Here is a 21591-nt window from a genome sequence, read left to right as displayed (position 1 = left end):
ATGGATCCATTATCTATTAAAAGATACAAAACAAATGCCTCGTTTCCTACTTAAATAATATGAAAGTCTCTATGTAGGTATAAAGTATTTGAATAATGTCAATTGATAAAACAAAAATTGCTTAATCGATTTGTATGAAATTTCAATACATATATATATACCTATACAGATAGTTCATAAACTTGACTAACATTTACATCTCCAACTAAACTCTATGCAATAACCAGACAGGAAAATTAATAAAACACAAAATGTTTAATAATCTATTTATTTATAAAAATGCTGAACAATATAAATAGCACATTAAACATACGAGTAAAATATACTCACAATAACAATCGAACGCTCATCATTAGGTCGTTAACATTATAAATAGGAATACTTAAGAATACTTCTGTAACAACCGAACACTAAAAACTAAGCGACTTTTACTTCTATTATTTTCAATTTAATTTCCTTTACATTGTATGGAATATCCATTTAAGTTTTATCCATTTAAGTAACTAAGCACTTATTTTAATTATATTTAAACCATTCATTCAATTTGAAAAAGTTACAATCCAATTTTTTAAATAACGGTCAACGTTACAGTTATTTACGGAATTCAAAAATGGAATAAGCCGCCATGTTTTTTCGTTCGGATACACATTTAAAATTTTCACAGATAATCCACAGTCTTTAACATCATATAATTTTGTTATAATCGCAACAACAATTAATTATGATTTGAACGTTTATCACTTACAACAAGTTGAATTATCATTATTTATTGAAGAATCTATCGCTACCTACAATATACGCCGTGGGGTACGACTTAATTCAGGAATGTTTTCACTGTCAATTTTAAGTGAGATTTAACTGCCCTCACATTAATAGGAATTCAAAATAATTGAGCAATTTAAAAAATATGAAAATAATATTCGTTTGGAAATTGATATCTGTGAAAGAATCGGAAGTAATGTCTCCATAGAAACACAAAGAGATAACCTTCCGATATAGGAATAACTTTTAAATACGAAATCATTTGGACCTCATTCAACAATGTGTGAGATTCCTCTGAAAATTGTACTTTTATTGCATCCCTCGAGCCGGTAAAGCTCTAAACATCTACCAATTCATAATTAAACATTTTAACCATAGATAATTCTTTAACTTTACACTGACAAAAAGTCTTCACTCATTGCCATTAACAAAAAAAAAGTCTAGCTGTCATGTGTCATTGCAGTTTTTTTTAAACAGATTATACAAAATCGATTTCTCCGGCCGAGGGTTGCCAGAAGCAAGTGTAGCATGTGCCGGCGGTGCCGGCGTCTTGTAATCAAACTGATTTGGCCTTCGGGCGTGCGTTGTTCTGACTGACTAGCATCACACCCATGTTCATACCAATGTTGCCCCACTTCAAAGACTCGCTAATCTGTAACAAATAACATAATATTATAGTAATACTGTCAAATGTTGCCAGGAGAAATTTCGAAACAAAAGTGAAATTGTTTTCGGATTGCAATGCATGTGTTAAATTGTTAACTTTTTCTTTTAATACGTTTTATGGTTGATTTCTATCACTAGATTTATATGTTATTTTTATGTTGCGCACTTACAAAATTGATAATATACCTAATCGTTTTAGTAACCAATAAACTTGATGGTAGATTAGCTTGGGACGTGTTATAACAATTTAAATGATATTAAATAAGAACGACAGCTTTGAATGCGCGTTGTATCCAATTAACCTAGATCATTAATTGACATACGGGTCGGTGTCACGTGTTATGTTAATAAAATTTATTATTCAGTGCTGCCATGTTTTGCACGTAGTACCCACCTCAACGCTTCGCTTATGAGGATAAGCGAAGCGTTGAGGTGGGTACTACTGTCACTTCGCGCAAAACATCTGATTTTTCAAACTTAAAATGTCTTTATGTATCATACATTGCACTTGTAAGATAATACATACACACACATATTAAGAAAAAACACTATTTTTAACGTTCATGATATTTTTGATGTCATTTTTGTTATTTAAACTAGTTAAAAAACAGTTTAAAAAAGTTCTGTCTTGGACGTCCGTGTGTCTGTATGTGCGGATCCTTTTTCTTGTGAACACGATAGCGACCGAAATACTTTACTAATCGAGTCTTTTTTTTTCTCTTACGCTTGAGTATGCTCAGGAATAGAACCCTTTCATTTTTCAGGGTCTGATTCGATGTGGTTTAATTGTTATTAAATAAAAAAAAATAATAATTAATAAATATTTATTAAAAAAAAATTATGAGGCGTGCACTTTTGGATTTTCCAAATTATTTGAAAGTATTTTGACTTTTATTAAAATATACCTTGAATAATAATGATTATTTGAACGAAGTCATTTTACAGATTATTGATATAATATTAAATGTTCTCTACAAGCTACTATATTACAAAAACAAATTTGTTTTAAAATTTAAATTCCGTAGTTATAGAAACTCAAGACTCTTTATATATTATTCTTATGATAAAGTTTCTGCAAACTAATTAAAATATGAATTAAAACGTGTTTAAAATCACATATTACTTCTTTTCATACATATTGATTTTATTCATTATTAGTAAGTACTGCTTTTGTATTCAATTTTCTGCGCTTGCAACTTGCGTGCCTGTGCGATGATCTCATTGTTTGAGCATGTGCTCTTTAGAAATTAAACCGTTTTGTTGTACTTTGAACGTTTATTTTTATATCAGTAAAGAAAGAAAGTTTATTTTGGATAAAATATTTATAAGTAGACGTTACATAAAAAAATGACTATTCATAAGCACTAATAGTTTACATAAATAATTTTTGATTTAATACTTACATAATATTGAAATTAAGAGAGAAACAGAAAACATTTTTTTTAACGAACTAAAACTTTTTAAAACTAGCCGCGAAAGAATATTATCAATTCCTTATTAATTTCTATCCTCAATCGACCAAATAAAGAAATAAATACGAAGGTGATAATAATTACAAAACTCAATTTTAATTTTAATTACTACATTCTTAGACGAAAAGCAAGGAATTTTTCGATAAACCGCATTTACATCATAAATACCTACTTATTATGTATATTGTGTAAGTTACTAACTTACTAGCTTTTCGACCCGATACCGCATGGATAAATTTATTATAAAAAGTTATTATTCTAATCCCTACATCATAAGCCAAAAAATACGAAAATTATAAAAATCTGTTGATCCGTTCTTGAGTTACAGGTGGAGTAACTAGCACGTTTTTCTTCTGTATAATATAAGATAAGAAAAAATACTTTATTTTATATTTAAATATAACATAAACGCAAGTTATTGACCTTTATTTAAATAATATAAAAATGCATTAGCCGTAAAATAAACTTCGTTGTTCTTGGAAAATGTATTTATTTCTACACGTTGCGATAAATATTGTAATTAACTAATTACCTTTCTTTTATCTATTGACAAGCGTTATTTGCTTATCTATTTAAATTAATTTTTTAATTGTGCAAGTAAAAAATATTGGAAAAATGTCTTTAAAAAAGTCGACAAACCCGCGTATAATACTTCAATTTATTTCTTTTGTTATTTTTATTTAGAGGGAAAAGACAACTTTTAATTATTTTCATATTTTAATTAAGGAAATATATAATGAACTAGCGGTCCGCCCCGGCTTCGCCCGTGGTACCTACATGTTTAAACTATCCTATCTCTCAAGTTGGATCGAACTGCACATGGTGTGCGAATTTTATTATAATCGGTTAAGTAGTTTAGGAGTCCATTGAGGACAAACATTGTGACACGAGATTTATATATATTAAGATTCGAAACGACATAAAAGTGTAAAATATACCTCGTCGTGTTCTAATCGTCAATCATCAAACATCTAATAAGTTCATCAAAATAACGCTGCAGTTATTTTCTTAATCCAAACGTATATAACACAAATTAAATAACAAATTTAAACTCAATTCATAGTAAAGTTACACAGCACATGCTTTGAAAGTGCTCCTCGATTAAAAGTCAGACTATTTATAGAAATACCAGTTAGATGGGATGCAATCGGTTTTGGTCGCATTTCACATTTGGTATTACCTGGTTTGTACCAGCTTACAACTGTCATTTAGTCGTGTTTAAGCACTTAGTGGTCTACCTTAGTTGGAATTTCTAAGGACCTGAGTTTCAAAATTTAGATACAAATTACAATAAATAATAACAAAAATGTTTCAGCTAGTCAACTTTCCTCAAGGATAAAATTATTCGGTGTAAAAATAATAGTAAAATTGTTTTAGCTAATCATCTAAGCTCAAGAATACAATTATACGAAGTCATAACTATAATATGTATTTGTTGGACCAAGTTACTTTCTGGAGAATAGGCATGACGAAAGATTTTGAAATTCTCTTCCATAATGTGTGTATGCGTTTACTATACAAGAAAAACCCTATATTTCGGTAATATACTTAAATTTAACGAAGATTAAAGCCATTTTTCAAAAAATATTTAATATCTGTGCCAAAACAGCTGCAGGTGTCATGGCGTAGGCGTGACGTCAAACTTTGGTAAATACGTAATTATTTGTACGCATTGCGAAGAAAATTAAAAAAGTCTTTATTTAATATGTGTTATAGAAACGAATTACAAAGTTTATAAGTGGTGTGCAGTATTGCAGTGTGAATCCACATAAAAATAATGCTCAAAAATGTGTTAGTAATTATTTCAAGCGAAAAAATAATAAGAAATTATTGTATAAAGTTGGCGCGGAGAATCCCGAACCATGTATTCGTGAATTCGCAATTATATTTCTGTTCTGAGTCGATAAAGCATACGTGAAACAATAGAAAATAAATAAAAATGCGTATTCTCAACATATTCATAACAACAAAATACATCTGACGTGAGTTGTTTACTTATGCGTGACGTCACGCGTGTTTTAGTCAAAATGGCGAACTTCAGAATTTCAATGTTTTATTTTATTGATAATCTCATTAATCTTAATGTTTTTAAGATTTCTAAGTCGCTATATTTAATTTATTTATTATACATTTTCCCTTAAAAACACTAATACGATCATTTATGGATACTGTCGTCATGCCTATTGCATTTAAATCCTTTTAGCCTTTTGCGTGATTGAGTTATTGGCCAATGAATTTAGAATGGCAAATTAAATATTCCGAACCGTTGTTTGTGAAATTGAAATCGAATTTGAATTGAATACAAATCACCTTCCCAATTATAACTGCGAATAAAGTATTAACTCATTTATCCATTAGATACGCCGAATTCTTTTCAATATACATAACTAGTAATTTCTAAAGGTATTTAACGTTTAACACGACTTTAAAAAAATAATTGGATAAGTTGTTAACATTGAACATAGTCAATGCTAACGTAATTGTGTTTAAAATACGTAAAAAGAGCGGTGATCTCAACTCGCCGATAACACATAAGTATCTGTAGAGATATATCTTTTGACAGGCATCAAGATTTAGGGATATCCTACAATGTTTTTCAAAGCAGACTTCGAAAACACGCCTAGTCATTATGATCATATATTTTTAACGCGATTAAAAATATGTTTAGGAAAAAAAACTTTCCTGGACCTTTTGTGGCACCTTGTTAAATAATTGACGTAAGAGTTAAAGTGACATCAAGGAAAAAAATGAAATAACAAAAGAGAAAATTGCAACACAAAACAGGATAGTAAGAACACAAGTTAACACACATGGGCACATTGAATACCGGTACAAATTCGTGTTTGTTTGGAAAAGAAAGACCCTCACCGATATTACATGGTGCCAGCTGTCTGTCCAAAGCGCCTCAAATTACCATCAAAAGATGATAATCATGGGTGTTTTCGACGTCGTTAAGCTGATCTGTAACAAAATCACTACGTTGTGCGATATCTTTCATTTGTACCCGTTTACCCCATGCACATGTCTTCGCCAATATCTCTGCAGGCCTCAATGTATCCGGTGAAAAGCAGAAGTCCACATGATGAAATCAGTAAGCAAATAATGATGACGTCGAACATAGAGATGATTGTACAGTATGTGGTGAAATTGTATGCAAACTGTCTTTACAAATTGAAAATAGCAATAGAATACCGATACATATCGCACGTGATCTTTGATAATACAATGAATAATCGAGGAAATGACAATTCTAGGCTGCGAGTAGTTTTACGAGTAAATAACACGTTGTGGCTGAATAAATCAAATGTATAAACGTATTGTTATTTTTTACATTGTAAGGACAGCTTCTATGAATGACATACATGCATAAAACATAAAAAAGTAAAAGATAAATTCTAGAATAGAACAGAAACAAAAGAAAAGTTTAATACATATAACTCCGTCGATTGTAGTGAAATCGATAAAAATACTTCGCCGCCAGGCGCGTCAATTGTAACCGTTTATAATTCTAGAACTTTTTCCGCGTGTAAATTAAAGGAAAGTGGTTTTAGATATATTTACCTGTCGCATTCGAGCTTCTTGCGGCGTCTCACCGTATCGGCACCAATGGACGAAGTGTAGCGTGTTATGCCAATTTCTCTCGAACCTGGACTTTGTAGCCATGTCAAGCTGCAATCAGTAGAAGCTCCTTAGTAGCTTGTCCACTGTTTTCCGAAAAGAAAGCCCGTTGAGGCTATCTGAAATAAGAGGGTTTCCAATTCTGACGTCTATCCTACAGCGGAAGAGTTACGGAGACTAAAACCTTTTAAGGTCAACAACAAATTTGGGCCGGAACAAGATTAATGCACGCACTCAGTTCAATTCAAAGAATTAACAAACTGTTAAATTAAATCAATATGTTGAGCATCTGAGGCGGGAAATGGGGACATTAGCATTTAAATTGAGGTCGCGAAACTAAAGATACTTTGCACAAGCGTGTTTTGTGTACACATACTTTCTGTGTTTACAAATGTAACGTACGTCTCGTGATTGTTTTAGCGTCATCTTACGCAATTAAGATAAATGTATCTACGTAGTCATTAGGTTGTCGATTGGCGCGATTTCTAAACATGTAATATGCGTTTAACGTCCGAGTGGTTTCCTGAATGACACATAATTTAATCGATTGACAGTTAATTAAGAGGATGTGATTTATAGAATTGGAAACGCCGTTGCGCGAGGGTTACCTTTGCTCTTATGTCCTTTTCACTGTTTGGAGTCTCCTGCTTGTCATCAACATTGTTGATTCTGATCACGGAGTCTTTCTTCCAGAAGTTACTCAGTGTTGTTTTCACAATACGTTTTCGCACACCCTTTTGTTGGACTGTGTACACGTCTATCTGTTCCGGGTTCTTTGTTTTTTCTGTTGAAAAATTGAATGCACTTAAATATTACGTTTCTTTTATTTTTTTTACTTATTACCTTAAGATTAGTTAACATCTTGATAATCAAGGTTGATGATCTAAAGAATTATAATAAATTGCACTAATAGACCGGGAGATACTGACACAAAATTTCGAGTCATTTGTAATAGGATGGCGGTTCTACAGGGTTCTTAGTACGCAATGACAAAAAGAAAAATGATAGTGTGAACGCTGGTACCGGCGGCTTAGTCGCGTGGGCGTTAGTCGAACTCGTCGGAAAATAGCGAAAGTCAAACGATTTGTAACAGTATGGCACTTATTTTTCCTGGAAGTTTGAGGATCAAAGAATATAAATACAAAATTTCAAAGATCTAGGTGTTGGAAATCTTTACTTATATAAATTAATACTAAATTAATTTTTCAAGTATGACAGCACTTTTTCCCCCTACTAGAAGTATGGCAAATATAATAATGGTCACATTTTATCAAATACTCTCCAAAAATCCAAATGCAATACTGGTACAAAAAGTTTGGCGAAATAAATTTTTTTTGCAGATTTTCGGCGGTATGGCGACCATTTGGAATCGTCCGAAAAGTATGGCATAGCGATTTTCGTAAATGGCTGCACGACGATGGTTACCTGTGCAAAAGTTAGCCTGGTACAAATGGTTGAATAATTGTTTTATTTAAATCAACATATTCGCGTCGGTATGGCGGGCTGTAAGTCACACCGGAAAAGTATGGCATGACACTACCGCCTACTTCTTTTTTATGGGCTATCGGTAAATACTAAAATTTTTGTGTTACAAATCGTTTGACTTTCGCTATTTTTCCGACGAGTTCGGCTAACGCCCACGCGACTAAACCACCGATACCAGCGATCACACCATCATTTTTCTTTTTATCATTGCGTACTAAGACCCCTGTAGAACCGCCATCCTGTTACAAATGACTCGAAATTTTGTGTCAGTATCTCCCGGTCTATAAACAGGTTTGGAATATTAAATTTAAACAAGTTCTAGTGCACGGTACAAGATACAACGGTTTTCCGTATTTAAGAAAATCCATCTCAGACCAGTATGACCAGATACCGTAGTATATTATAATTTGCACCTTGATCTCATTAGTGGGTTTCACATTGACGTACAACTTAAATAATTTAAATCCCACGGACATCGTCATTAAGTGCGTGTCTGCCGTGCGATGCCAAAGTCATTCAGTTTAAAGTCACGTATGCTATCGCTATGTCTCAACAATTCAAGGCTCTTTACCTTTACCCTTCTTCCACATGGCAATGGCGTACATATGGTAGTCCGGGGACAAAATAGAGTCGGGTGGCAGAGGGTCCTCCGCTCGCACCTCCAACACGAATCCTGACTCGAGAACTGCACACAAGATATTTTGCTCTTCATGTTTGAACCACTTGGTTTCACGCAACTTATGTATAGCGACCGATGAACCGAATTTCTGCTTCTTCGGCGCGAATAAAGCTTGAGCCTGGCTTCCGAAGCGAGATAGCAGCCCTTTAACAGTAGGCGGCGGCGCTAAACTCTTCTCGGGCGGCTTGATCTGCTGGAAACTCCGGCAGGTCACGAACCTGGCTTCCATTGAACCCAGTCTTAGGTATGCGAGGAGATTTCACAGCACTTGTTTAGACTCGGTAGTCTATGGGCGCGCTCGTTTTTACTCTCACTGCTGAGAAATGTACACGACACTTTCACAATTCGATCCGCGTGGTATAGTAAACGCACGAGAACAGGGCAATATGGCGTCGCGGTATTGAAAGACGCGGCGCGCGTGCCGCTCTCGCTTATATACGTCGGGGTGGCGGGAAGGGCGCTGCGGGAGGCGGGGGAGCCGCAGCGACCTCGTTAGGGATGGCTGTGGGTCGATGGACGTCGATAAAACTAATGTTGTTTATGTTTCAATGAAGTTATGAATGTAAAGATGGTATTAATGTAAATTGCAACGCTTTGATTGTGTATACTATAAACGACGCAGACGCAGACTATAAATGAGTTTATCAAACTATGATCATCAGTTTTAATCCAGGTAAAGTTTATTATTCTTTCGTTTTTTTAGGAAGGGTTCATTTTCAGGAAAACAACAATGCCCTTTATGTTTTCGTTGACGATACCTGGAAATATTTTATAATGCCTTGAAAGATTTGATAATTAAATAGGCAGTTCTTGGAACTAATGAATGGATTAAATCGTTAACTAATGACCTGAATCCTATCACTTAATGACTTTGTTGTTACAAGTCCTTTCACGGTGTTGTAAAGGATTATCTTATTTTCACATTAAAACATAACAAAATTTTATGAAAATCATACGTCATTGTCACTATTAATCCGTCATAATTAAGTTATGTTAATTCAGAAACAATAGTTATTAATAAAAAAAAGAGTGTGTGCGTGTACACACGTAAGAAGTGAAACTTCTTTATGACCTTATTTTTCAAAACATTATTTACTATATGCAACTTTACAGAAATACGGCAATCACGCGTGGTAGAGATAAAAACAAGATGGCGCGTAACGGAAAAATGTTACACTAAATTTTTTTCCAACCCCGATAAAGAAGTTTCACTTTAATAAAAATAAACCAGAATATGATTTATTTTACATTACTGTCCGGACGTTCCATTTTTTCCATCTAGAAACATTCTCGCACTACGCTATAGACAGACTTGCAAACTTTTCATGCACCTACAAAATTTATCTAAGAACCTTAGCTAAGACCTTTTTTTAAAATATCAAATTGTATATCTCATATATTTTTATCGATAAGCCACCCGCTCAACCCTAGCAAATGCACCGAGTGACCTCAGCGAGCCCCCGCCCCGCCGCATTCCGGCGCCGGCGGCAGGTACGAGCGCCGCAAAAACCGTAACTTTATAATTAATAGTTGTACTACACGTTACGTTAGCGATATCGATAGTTTTTCAATGGCCGAATGTTTTGGGAAATTATGAAGCTAATCGATTAGGGTGAAAGTTGGTCTATTTTTAGCGTGCTATAAATAAATTGAATGTTTCGTTCTTATTGGATTCTTGTTTAAGTTTTGTTTAACGTTTTAAGTTAGCAACGAATTGCAGTGTTCGCTGCATCGTATCTATTTTGCTATCGCTTTTTTATTATGATGGACAATATGCTTATAATTTAATAGATTGCAATGTTATGTCAAAGAGAAAAATGTTATAAACTAGGTAGAAAAGCGTGGATTTTTCTAGCTTTCTAAACGATAATTTACCTTGTTTATGTCACAGCAATTCAAGGTATTTAACATTATCCTATACCTACATAATATTATGGGCAGTAAACTGATTTTTTTTTCTTGCAATATTTTTCAGGAAAGTTCTTTAAAGGTTACCGCTAGAAAAGATAAAAATATTTTAATTGTATCTATACTTCTATACTTATATATTATAAAGAGGAAAGGTTTGTAATTATGTAAGTATGTATGTATGTATGGTTTTCACGCATAAACTACTGGACCGATTTTGATGAAATTTGGCACAGATAATCTTTAGATCCTGAGAAAGAACATAGGCTACCTTTTATTGCGAAATATGTACCACGGGCGAAGCCGGGGCGGACCGCTAGTCTTTAATATCGATAAACTGTATTCTTGTAAGTTTATTTGTTACGTCGTGATACGTGTACGGATATCTTTTTATAGCTTCTACCTGTGCTATTATGATAAGCAAACTTATCTAAATCATACATTATGCTATAAACTTAATTATATAATGACAATATTGAAAATTCAATGTACATGGGAGGAAACATCTATACTATACTAATATTATAAAGCTGAAGAGTTTTTTTGTTTGAACGAGCTCATCTCGGGAAATACTGGTCCGATTCGAAAAATTATTTCGATGTTAGGTAGCCGATTTATCGAAGAAGGCTATAGGCTATATATAATGTCGCTAATACCAACAGGAGCATAGCAATGCGGGTGAAATCGCGGAGCACAGCTAGTAAAAAATAATTAAAAAATTATATGTAACCTAGACGCGATTTCGCACTTTTCATCAAATAGGAAATGTATTTTAAAACCGACTGTTAAATTATTAAAAATGACTTGCACGTGCATTAAGTGCACGTTTTCTAAAATGAAAAGAAATATCAGTATATTTAGATCTATGATATTACATTTACACTGCAATATTTTAATTTTTATTTCTGTATCAGTAAAATCATGCGAATTAAATATTACGGTGCATTTTTATTTTTTAAATATTTATGATTAAAGTAAAGATTATCATTTATAATTATTATTAAATGGCGGACCATGTGTTGATAATTGTCGATATGATAAAAAATATCATCACGTTGTTATGACTCAGGAAAAGTTAGATTAATCAATTACCTATTTAAGAAATGAAATAGCAAATTTTATTTAAATATCACAATAATCAATTACCTATTTAAGAAATAAAAAAGCAAATTTTATTTAAATATCACAAAATTATTTCTAAAATGAAATAGAAAAGGAAGAACGTTGAAGTTTTTTTAGTTTAAATACTTTTAAAGAAGTAATCACATTCGACATTTTATTAGTTTAATTAAACAAATATATTATAAAATCAAATATATTATTCTCATTCAAATGAAACTGGAAAAGAAATAAATCGGTTTTGTAGGTATTATGAACCGGATATGGATTCTGGGCTCTGGCGCCTGTTCCGGTCTTGATTTCCATAAAACAGATTATATTATAACCAGTTATCAGAAGTATTTATTGATAAAAAAACCTGTAGAAATGTTTATATTATTATGGTAAAGTCTATTCATGCAATAATAATACCTTATTATTGAAAAAGCACATAAAACGATAAAAAAGGAAAGATATAGAAAACACAAACGAACATTAACTCCAAACTCATGTTAAAAAACATTTTTACAAAAGTTTTAACAAACTTTACATAGACGAGTAGGTAAACTCAACATAGTATTCACTTGAAATTAAAACATAATATAGAGACCCTGAATGCATATCAAGGTCAAAAAATATTAGTCACGATATACAAGGTCGATCTTATAGTTAATGTGAATCAATCTTATAGTTGAAAATAGACAAAAAATAAATAAACAAGATATTGATTCAATTAACTTTTACTGTGTCCTTAAAATATATAAAGTATAGGTAGGTAGTGAAAAAAAGAAGTAGGTATCAAAAGAGTCATGACAAACTTTGCATTAAATGCAAAAATCCATTTTCGCTACAGTGCGGATCCAAGAAATACACTCACAACAAAACCGTTGAACTACTACTACTACTGTGCCTAGCCTTTTCCCAGTTCATTTGGGGTCGGCTCTCCTCGTTATTCTTCGCCAGAGACTTACTTTTCATGATGAGGAGAAGTTTAAAATGGCTTTTACTTTTACGGCCGGTTGCCACCTGACGCCAAGACAGTAACCCCTCCTGCTAACTAGGGCTTAGGACGCCGCCGTTGACCTCCATAGGTTCATCCGCCGCCGTCCTCTACACAACACCCTGCCTGGTGCTGCTGCTCTCCACCAACCCTAAATCCGAATATGTCAGACCGGCCTAGTAGAGAGTACATATGTGCCTGTTGGTCCGCGGGAGGTATTTCCCTCCTACCCTGCATATCTACAGAGCATTCCCCTATCCGCCACCTGGGGACGCGTTCTCTAGAGGTCAGGCTCCCCCGAGAACACAACAAAACCGTTGAAGCTCTAGATAATTAAAGAAATAAAATTGCTAAGAAGTAAATCTAAATGAAACAAGAATGTATAATATAAAATCTAGAAACGACTGATACATCCGCACCGGAAGCGTTTTCCAATAGAGCCTTCGATAATCTAAAAATAGTAAATAATATTATGTTAGAGTCATTTGTCGATATAAGTGGTTGATTGTTCATATAATTAAACTAATATAACCTTGCATTTATCGGAAGTATATTTTTTATTAAGTACTAGCTTTACCCAGCGGTTTTACCAGCAATGCTCCGCTCCTGTTGGTCTTAGCGTGATGATATAATATATAGCCCACAGCCTTCGCCCTTCATCGATAAATGGGCTATCTAATACCGAAATTATTTTTCAAATCGGACCAGTAGTTCCTGAGATTAGCGCGTGCAAATTAAGTACGTGTCTTGAAGTATAATGTTTTATTTATTTGTTTTATTATAATTTAAACGTATGGAAAAAACAAAAAATCGTTTTATTTCACTTATCAAGTGATTACTTGCGTGACTAGCATATAAAAATTTAAGTTCTTTGGCATTCAAACGAAAATAGTACATATTTGTTTCAATTTAATAATAAATGTAACATGAAATATTTTTTTTTATTTTAATGTAATGTAGAATGCGGTAATATTTTGTAAACAATATTTTGTTAGTGTCTTAAAAAATAGCATTGGAACAACAGTGGCATTTATTTATTTCAGTGATAAAAAAAAATTGTTTTTGTTTTGTTTGAAGCACGACTTTGATTATAGAGAAAAATAAAGCCATCGATAATAATTATAAGATACTTTAAGAATATCGTAGTTTTACCGCAATAAATGACCTTTTTATTAGGGTTCCCCAAAACCAATTCTAGCAAAATAGGGCAGCCCTAAACCGACACGACAATTCTCACAGAGCGACAAGAGATGAAAATGAAAAAGCTTTCTAAACTAAAAGTTTTAAAACCTTTACTAAAAGAATGAATCATTTTTGCCTCTTCTGGCGATTCAAAATCATATTTTATTAAAATTCTCGAGTCATCTTTAAACATTTGAAAAACAGTTATACTGGTTATAGTTAGATACATAATACCGTTGTTTTGTTATTGATCGCGTGCGAATCGGTTCAACAATGCATGTTGCATATAATCTGCATGTATGTATGTCATTTAGTGACTGTCAAGGCTTTTTTGTGAAGTATATTTATGTATATATTTTTTTAATCTACCGTAAATTGGTCAAAAATAAAATATGAATCTGCTTTGGTTTTGTCAGGGATAAAAAGTGCCAATATTTTTTTATGAAAAATTCCATTACATGTATAATATTATTAGAATAGGTATATATAATTTAGGGCCTGTCTAACTATTTTATAACATAATCCTAATCTTTGGATTACATAAAGCTAGTCCTAATCCCATATTTTAAATTATAATCTATATAATCCGCGTAGGAATGTCCTCGTAATTCATACGCAGCAAAATAATAACAGTAACATAGATAATTTAGATTATTGTACGCAATTATTTTTATACAAAAATACTTATGCACTATTTTATTTTTATGTCTTTTTTCACCCACTTCAAATATTAATCGATAACAACACAATAATAATTTCAAGAGAAGGGGCTTAATTAGTAAAATAAGTTATGTAGAATGAAATTTGTAAGACCAATATTATTTATGTTATTAACACCTTATTACCTCGTTACCTTATTAACGTAATTTATTTATCTTTCTTAAGTTTATTAAAATTTACTTTTCACTTTTCAAGAGTTTTTACGATAAGATATAGCTTCCTTGTAATAAATATGTATTCGTATATTTGCAATTTATTGACTCGTTAAGCATTTAAATGTCAAGTGATTTGCACTTAGCAACAGCAATGTGTGGTAAATAGCACAGATAAAATATATTACACAGCGATTATTTAATCGAATCAAGTGTTTAAATACTAGCAATTTGACATGGATATGCCTGGGTTGACGCGGATAAAAATAAAAAGGAAATATAGCGTATATCGATCAGGGAGTTACCGTGATGTTTTAAATCAGTATTAATTCACCCTGAATTTGGTTGGTCAAATTTTTTTCAAATCGATTTAAAAGTAGTTTCGGAACTTATATTATAGTAAAAGCATTTACCATACACGATTTTAATGTTCAAATCGTTCTTAAGGCGTTACCCGGCAATTTCGACTATGTTCAACCTCTATAAAGTCTGGTACAACATAAAGCACAATACCGAAAAAAAATATATAAAATAGGATGGTCTTTGATCTTTAATTGCTCGCGAGGAATTTTTTCCAAAGTTAATAGATTTCTAGAAAAAAAATGTGCCGTGGTCATCGATTTTTCCGCAAATACTCTATAAACTTCGTAACCTGCTGACTTAGAGCTCTGAAAATTTTATGTTTAATAAATTATCAGTTACACAACAGTCCCTGACGAGGATTTTTTGTTTCACTGATTAGTATCTTTTTAAATACAAAATGCGAGGAAAAAGAAGGTGCAGCGGGAGAGGTTTGAGATCCGTCAAGTATGGTCAAGGTTATTAGCGCATGTATAAGCCTTAATTTTGTTTTGTGAAATGTATTACTTGTCCAAGATTTCAGCTTGTAGACAATATTTCTTGCACTATTTAAAAACATTAGTATAATTTTTAAATTATAAAAAATTAACAAGATCGGATTAAAATATTTAAGTATGTCAATAACATCTGATAATGTCGAATTTGAGGAAGTCGTTTTTAATGCGAAACAATATATTGATACGATTCTAATATTTTCATCTGAATCATAATCTACACATATATTTTTACAAATAAATGCTGATAATCAAAACATGATACTTAAAGATAATAATTCAAGTGATTAATAATAGCTAATTGATTATTTTTTTATCAATGTCCGACGCGTATTTTCCCTTACTTATATCATACGATCAGTTATAAGCTCTCACGTTTTGCCAATCTATTTAATAAATACCAGAACAGGAATGTTGAATATTAGACTTTTTTTAGAAACGTAGATTTTTTATTATATTTTAAACTATCTATTCGCCCGCTCTGTCTAAAACCTAATAAATTATTTGCTCAAATCTTCCTCTTGAATCACTCAAAAAAAACAACATCAAAATCCGTTGCGTAGTTTTAAAGATTTAGGCGTACAAATGGCTATGTCCCTAGGGACAGAAAAAGCTACTTTGTTAATTGTTTTATACTGTGTAGTAAAGTATTTTTAGCGATGGAACTATAGAAACATCTACGTATGGTCACAGACTAAATAGTTACTACGAAAATATGGTCAAAACGTGAAAACAACAAAAAATAATATAAACAAAAGTGACACGTATTCATAGGGGAATTCAAAGAATCCTCCCTTACTCATAATAAATAAGAAATAACTAACTTCCATGTTGGTGCAATATTGACGCATTCATTTTTATCATAGTGAATGAGCAACTACAATGCAGATAGATTTCGTCAATTTCTTTTATCACTATTGTGCAATACTTCACGTAAATTGTAAGAAGTCATCGTATTTTCTTCTCTTAATGCGTCAAACATCTAATAAGAGCTTGATCTGACGCACCAACTGTGGAAAACTTAGATTTTATCAGTATCTGCACTGTCCTTATCATTGATGATTGATCTGTTTTAGAGATACTTTGACGCAGACTCTTTCGTGATGAATTTTTACAAGAAGAGACTTAAAATCTCTGATTTGAATTAAGCTGTTGACAGCATACTTCTGAAATATGCCGAAAGAAATGCTATCTTATTATGTATAGTTTATAGACGCGCGAGAGATAGACACTAATAATACCTCTCAACAAATTTTCATAGGTAAAAACACGATATTTATTGATACTACCAGACGTTAGTTTTATCGAAATCATTCCCTTTGTTCTTATTAATGACTTCATTCAACATTACAAACTTCTTCCGAAATGCGCTTATCAAGTACCCAAATTTTAATCGCTAAGCCTCATCAAATACGACAGCTTTATCAACCTTGGTTTGATTTATCATAATCTCTAATTGCAAAACCTTATTTTTTATCGCGGCTCGGCCTCTAGTGTTTTGCGTAGTAAATTTACGTGTGGCTGTGTGGGCGGTCCTTCCTGCTTTATTGGCCATTGTTGTGGCAAATTCTAATGGTACCTCTTCACAATGGGCAGCGTTGGGCGAATAGAGGCAATCACGATGCTGTAAAGGGCCTAAATGTCTATGCCGTCATTGTAGATGTTTATATGTACAGTCACGAGCAATAATATATGCCTAGGGGGCGATGTACAAAAATATCTGTCACTAGAACTAATTCAATAATATCTGTCTGCCCGTATACAGCAAAAATATCTGACATTAGTAGGCAGCATAATAAAGTGGCATCAAAATTATGTGACGAAAATGTTACAGCAAATAATTGTGACATCCTCTCACGGCATAAATATGTGACATCAACTAGGAAGCAATAATATCTGACACAATTTCATATTTCTGTATTTTGCATCGATTCCTCATACAAATATATAGGTACTAATATTATAAAGAGGAAAGGTTTGTATGTATGTATGGTTTTCACGCATAAACTACTGGACCGATTTTGATGAAATTTGGCACAGATAATCTTTAGACCCTGAGAAAGAACATAGGCTACCTTTTATTTCGAAATATGTACCACGGGCGAAGCCGGGGCGGACCGCTAGTCATAAATATGTGACATCAACTAGGTGGCAATAATATCTGACACAATTTCATATTTCTATATTTTGCATAGATTCCTCACAAAAAGCATAAATATGTGACATCAACTAGGAAGCAATAATATCTGACACAATTTCATATTTCTATATTTTGCATCGATTCCTCACAAAAAGCATAAATATGTGACATTAACTAGGAAGCAATAATATCTGACACAATTTCATATTTCTGTATTTTGCATCGATTCCTCACACAAAGCATAAATATGTGACACCGACTAGGTGGCAATAATATCTGACACAATTTTATATTTCTGTATTTTGCGTTGATTCCACACTAAAAGCATAAATATGTGACATCAACTAGGAAGCAATAATATCTGACACAATTTTATTTTTAATTTAATATTGAATTATTACCATATTAATTAATATGTGCCGTCGTTGTATACTACATATTGTATGTCTAGATATTACATATATCCTACTAGTTTAACACCCGCGGCTTCGCCCGCGTTTTCAAAGAAAAACCCGCATAGTTTCCGTTCCTGTGGGATTTCCAGGATAAAAGCTCTCATAAGCGTTAATCCAAGTTACCTTCTATGTGTGTGCTAAATTCCATTTTCTCTTTTATTTGTGTGAAAGAGTAACAAACATCCTTACATGATACTCACGAACTTTCGCATTTATAATATTAGAAGGATATCATATCATGACAAAATTAAAGTATTCGAATATACTTATATGAATGCCCACTTGGGTAGATCTATTTTATTTGAAGGTTCAGTGTAACCTTCATGTTTCTTCCTTCATTATTTAGAAATTGTTTTGTCACATGTTTTGTTATATATTTTGACGTTAGCGGCGTTTGACACGATTGCTCCGTTATTCATTTTCATTTATCTATAATAATTAGCCTATAATATTGCTATTATTTTATTGAGTATCCAAAATTATGGCAAGTTATCGTAATTTTATTAAAAAAAAATATTTACAAAATATAATGTGTCTTTTGTTCATATTCTTACCCCAGCAAAATACATAACACTAATTCAATAAATAACGTTTTGCCTTTTTAAAATCCTATCCTATCTTATCCTACTAGTCCTACTATAATCCTACTTCCTATCCTACTAATCTAGTATTATTAATGCGAAAGTTTGTGAGGATGTGTATGTGTGTGTTTGTTACTCTTTCACGCAAATACTACTGAACCGATTACAATAAAATTTAGCAGACAAATAAAGGGTAACTTGGGTTAACACTTAGGATAGGTTTTATCCCAAAATTCCCACGGGATCGGGAACTATGCGGTATTTCTGTGAAAACGCAGGCGAAGCCGCGGGCGGAAAGCTAGTGTCACATATTTATGCTTTTTGTGAGGAATCAATTATACCTATTTTACAATACAGAAATATAAAATTGTGTCAGATATTATTGCCTCCTAGGTGACGTCACATATTTATGCTTCGAGAGGTTGTCACAATTATTTGCTGTAACATTTTCGTCACATAATTTTGATGCCACTTTATTATGCTGCCTACTAATGTCAGATATTTTTGCTGTATACGGGCAGACAGATATTATTGAACCCGTTCTTATGACAGATATTATTGCTAATCTGCAAATGGTAATATATTTATGCTTCTGACTGTACATAATCGCCGCAATGGCAAACATCGACGATCATTTGTTGGGCCAACGCTGCCCATTATTAAGAGGGCCCATTAGCGATGCTAAATCATATAACTTCTATGTGGGTTACAACTGTAGGTGGTTATACTTCCTTGTCTGGTGGGCAAATAGAAATGTTTGCAGATCACTATTCTTGTGATAATGATAATTTGTTTATTCAAGGTATAGGAACTGAACTGAGATTTATTTTTGGCTTCGCTATCATACTGGCATATAAAGTAATTCCATATAAATACTCTTAAAACATTTCATACGTTACGTTGAATTTTATGATACGGTATTATGTTTGCACGATGAATCAGGAAGTCGGAAGTTCTTCTTTCTTTCCTACAATGACTAGACCTTCAAGTTGAAATGATATAATGATGTTTTACTATTAATTTCCATACCTGTATCTCCAATTTCTACATACTTTGAAGATTTCATAAATCTATTTATTGGAAATTTGTACATGGAGATTCTATTCAATTTCCATCATATCACTTAATCTTCCGATCTAAGTAACTATATAGTATTTTTCAACCCATATTTGACGTCTCTATTATTTCAATAGAAATATAAATATGAGCTTCAGAATATGTCTGTATATTGTAGTAATGCAATAAGGAATAACATTAAATTCACAATTTCATAACTTAGCTTTAAGCGCTCGAGACAGTATTTTGTAACTGACTGTATGAAGCTGTGCCTCGTGGTTTTACTCGCACTTTTACGCTCCCATTGGTCTTAGCGTGATGATATATAGTCTACCTCGATGGCCTATCTAAGGAAGGTATTTTTCAAGCTTACCGGTAGTTCCCGAGATAGCGCATTCAAACAAACAAACAAACTCTTCAGTTTTATGTATTAGTAATGTATAGATCGTATTTACTACGATATATAAATCACGGTGTACTAAAAATTTAAGAGCAAATATTTCCACGATTACGTACATAGCTCGTGGTGAGGTGTCAGAAATAGCAATGATCTGACGATTGCAAAAACAAGAACTCGTAACAAAGTGTTATTAGATTACAGTATAGCATAGGCATGATAAAATTATGGTAAATGACATAATTTCGAATCCTCAGAAGAATACAATTTCTTAAAAAGAGAGTTTAGACTCAGGACTGCATGTAATCCTCATAATTAAGCCGAAAATAAGGGTAGTAAGGATTTCGGGAAAAGGCAGAGGCATTAACAAAATTAAAGGACTATTTAAAGTTAATTGTCCACAAACATTCCCAAATTAAGCATTAATCCGTAGTTAATTAATAGTCTTCAGGACAATTAAATACCTTTTAAGTATAAATTTAACGCACACTATATAACTGCAAAAATTCTGAATGATTATATGAATTTGTTATATAATTTAAGACTTACTATAAATGAGACAGGTTGTATGTTCATATGTTTGAAAATTTGTTTAAATTGGAAAACGCTACGCGAAATTGCGCTGAAATTTTGTTCATAGATTACTTAGATAATCTAAAAACCCGATTAAAACACGCGTTATTCTTATCAACGTAGAGTTATCTCGATTAAATCCGCTTACAGAAGGCTTTAACTGTATCTCTTCAAATAGTGAACAATTAAAAACTTATTTATAGTATAAATACTACAACAATGTATGAAAAGCTATATTTAGAAATGTACTTGCTTAAAACTTGCGGTAAAACTACAATAAACTCAGTAACTGCTGCATAAATTTTAACGTGACTGTCACTGCCAGATTGCAAACGTGTAAAGCAAAATTAGGCTTCATTTAAAAAAGAATAAAGGTTTCTTCTTTTTTAACGAATTGTATGTAAAAAAATTTTCCTCGTACGACTTTCCTACTCAAATTCTATTTATTCAAGTGTTTACCTGACAAGTTCTAGTTTGAGTTCCCTTTCAAGTTTCATTAACCTATTTTACTTCAGCATATTTGCTTTTCGGCACAAACAAACAATGAATTATGTCAACTCAATTGTTACTTTTGTTGACATTTCAATAACAATTCGTCCTTAACGCCCTTCTCCATAATTAATGTGACGTGGAAAATGTGTCCTGTGTATGGATGTATTATACATCTGTTTCACTGATCGATTTTCTATACGGAGAAGTAGGTGATCAGGCTTCTTCCTTTCCGACCAAGTAATTTTTCTTCCCCCTCGATATCGAACACAGGACCCTTCTACACTCACACGTTAACCACTTA

The 21591-nt window shown here is 32.6% G+C and overlaps 2 protein-coding genes across 4 annotated transcripts in view; one reads left to right on the top strand and one right to left on the bottom strand.

Moving 5' to 3' along the window:
- Positions 1-21591, top strand: part of Prp16 (ATP-dependent RNA helicase l(1)G0007) — a 167631-nt gene that overhangs the window by 9917 nt on the left and 136123 nt on the right. The window lies entirely within an intron of this gene.
- Positions 253-9077, bottom strand: l(1)G0469 (lethal (1) G0469 NlpC/P60 domain-containing protein). Of its 2 annotated transcripts, XM_089701740.1 has the most exons (5): positions 8575-9077; positions 7127-7302; positions 6462-6569; positions 5769-5861; positions 253-1414 (listed from the first exon to the last, which is right to left on the bottom strand). In XM_089701740.1, exons 1-4 carry the CDS (start codon positions 8909-8911, stop codon positions 5817-5819), a joined length of 666 nt encoding a protein of 221 aa, XP_089557866.1. In that variant the 5' UTR covers positions 8912-9077; the 3' UTR covers positions 253-1414; positions 5769-5816. The 2 variants fall into 2 exon arrangements, with proteins under 2 accessions (XP_089557866.1, XP_089557865.1); XM_089701739.1 differs by lacking the exon at positions 5769-5861.

This window comes from Colias philodice, chromosome 12, assembly GCF_061535455.1.
Source record: "Colias philodice isolate Cphi_HAF_F1 chromosome 12, ilColPhil1 Martin Lab GWU primary, whole genome shotgun sequence".
NCBI classification, from domain to species: domain Eukaryota; kingdom Metazoa; phylum Arthropoda; class Insecta; order Lepidoptera; family Pieridae; genus Colias; species Colias philodice.
The sequence above is the reverse complement of the archived record's forward strand: the minus strand, read 5'-3'. Positions and strand labels throughout refer to the sequence as shown.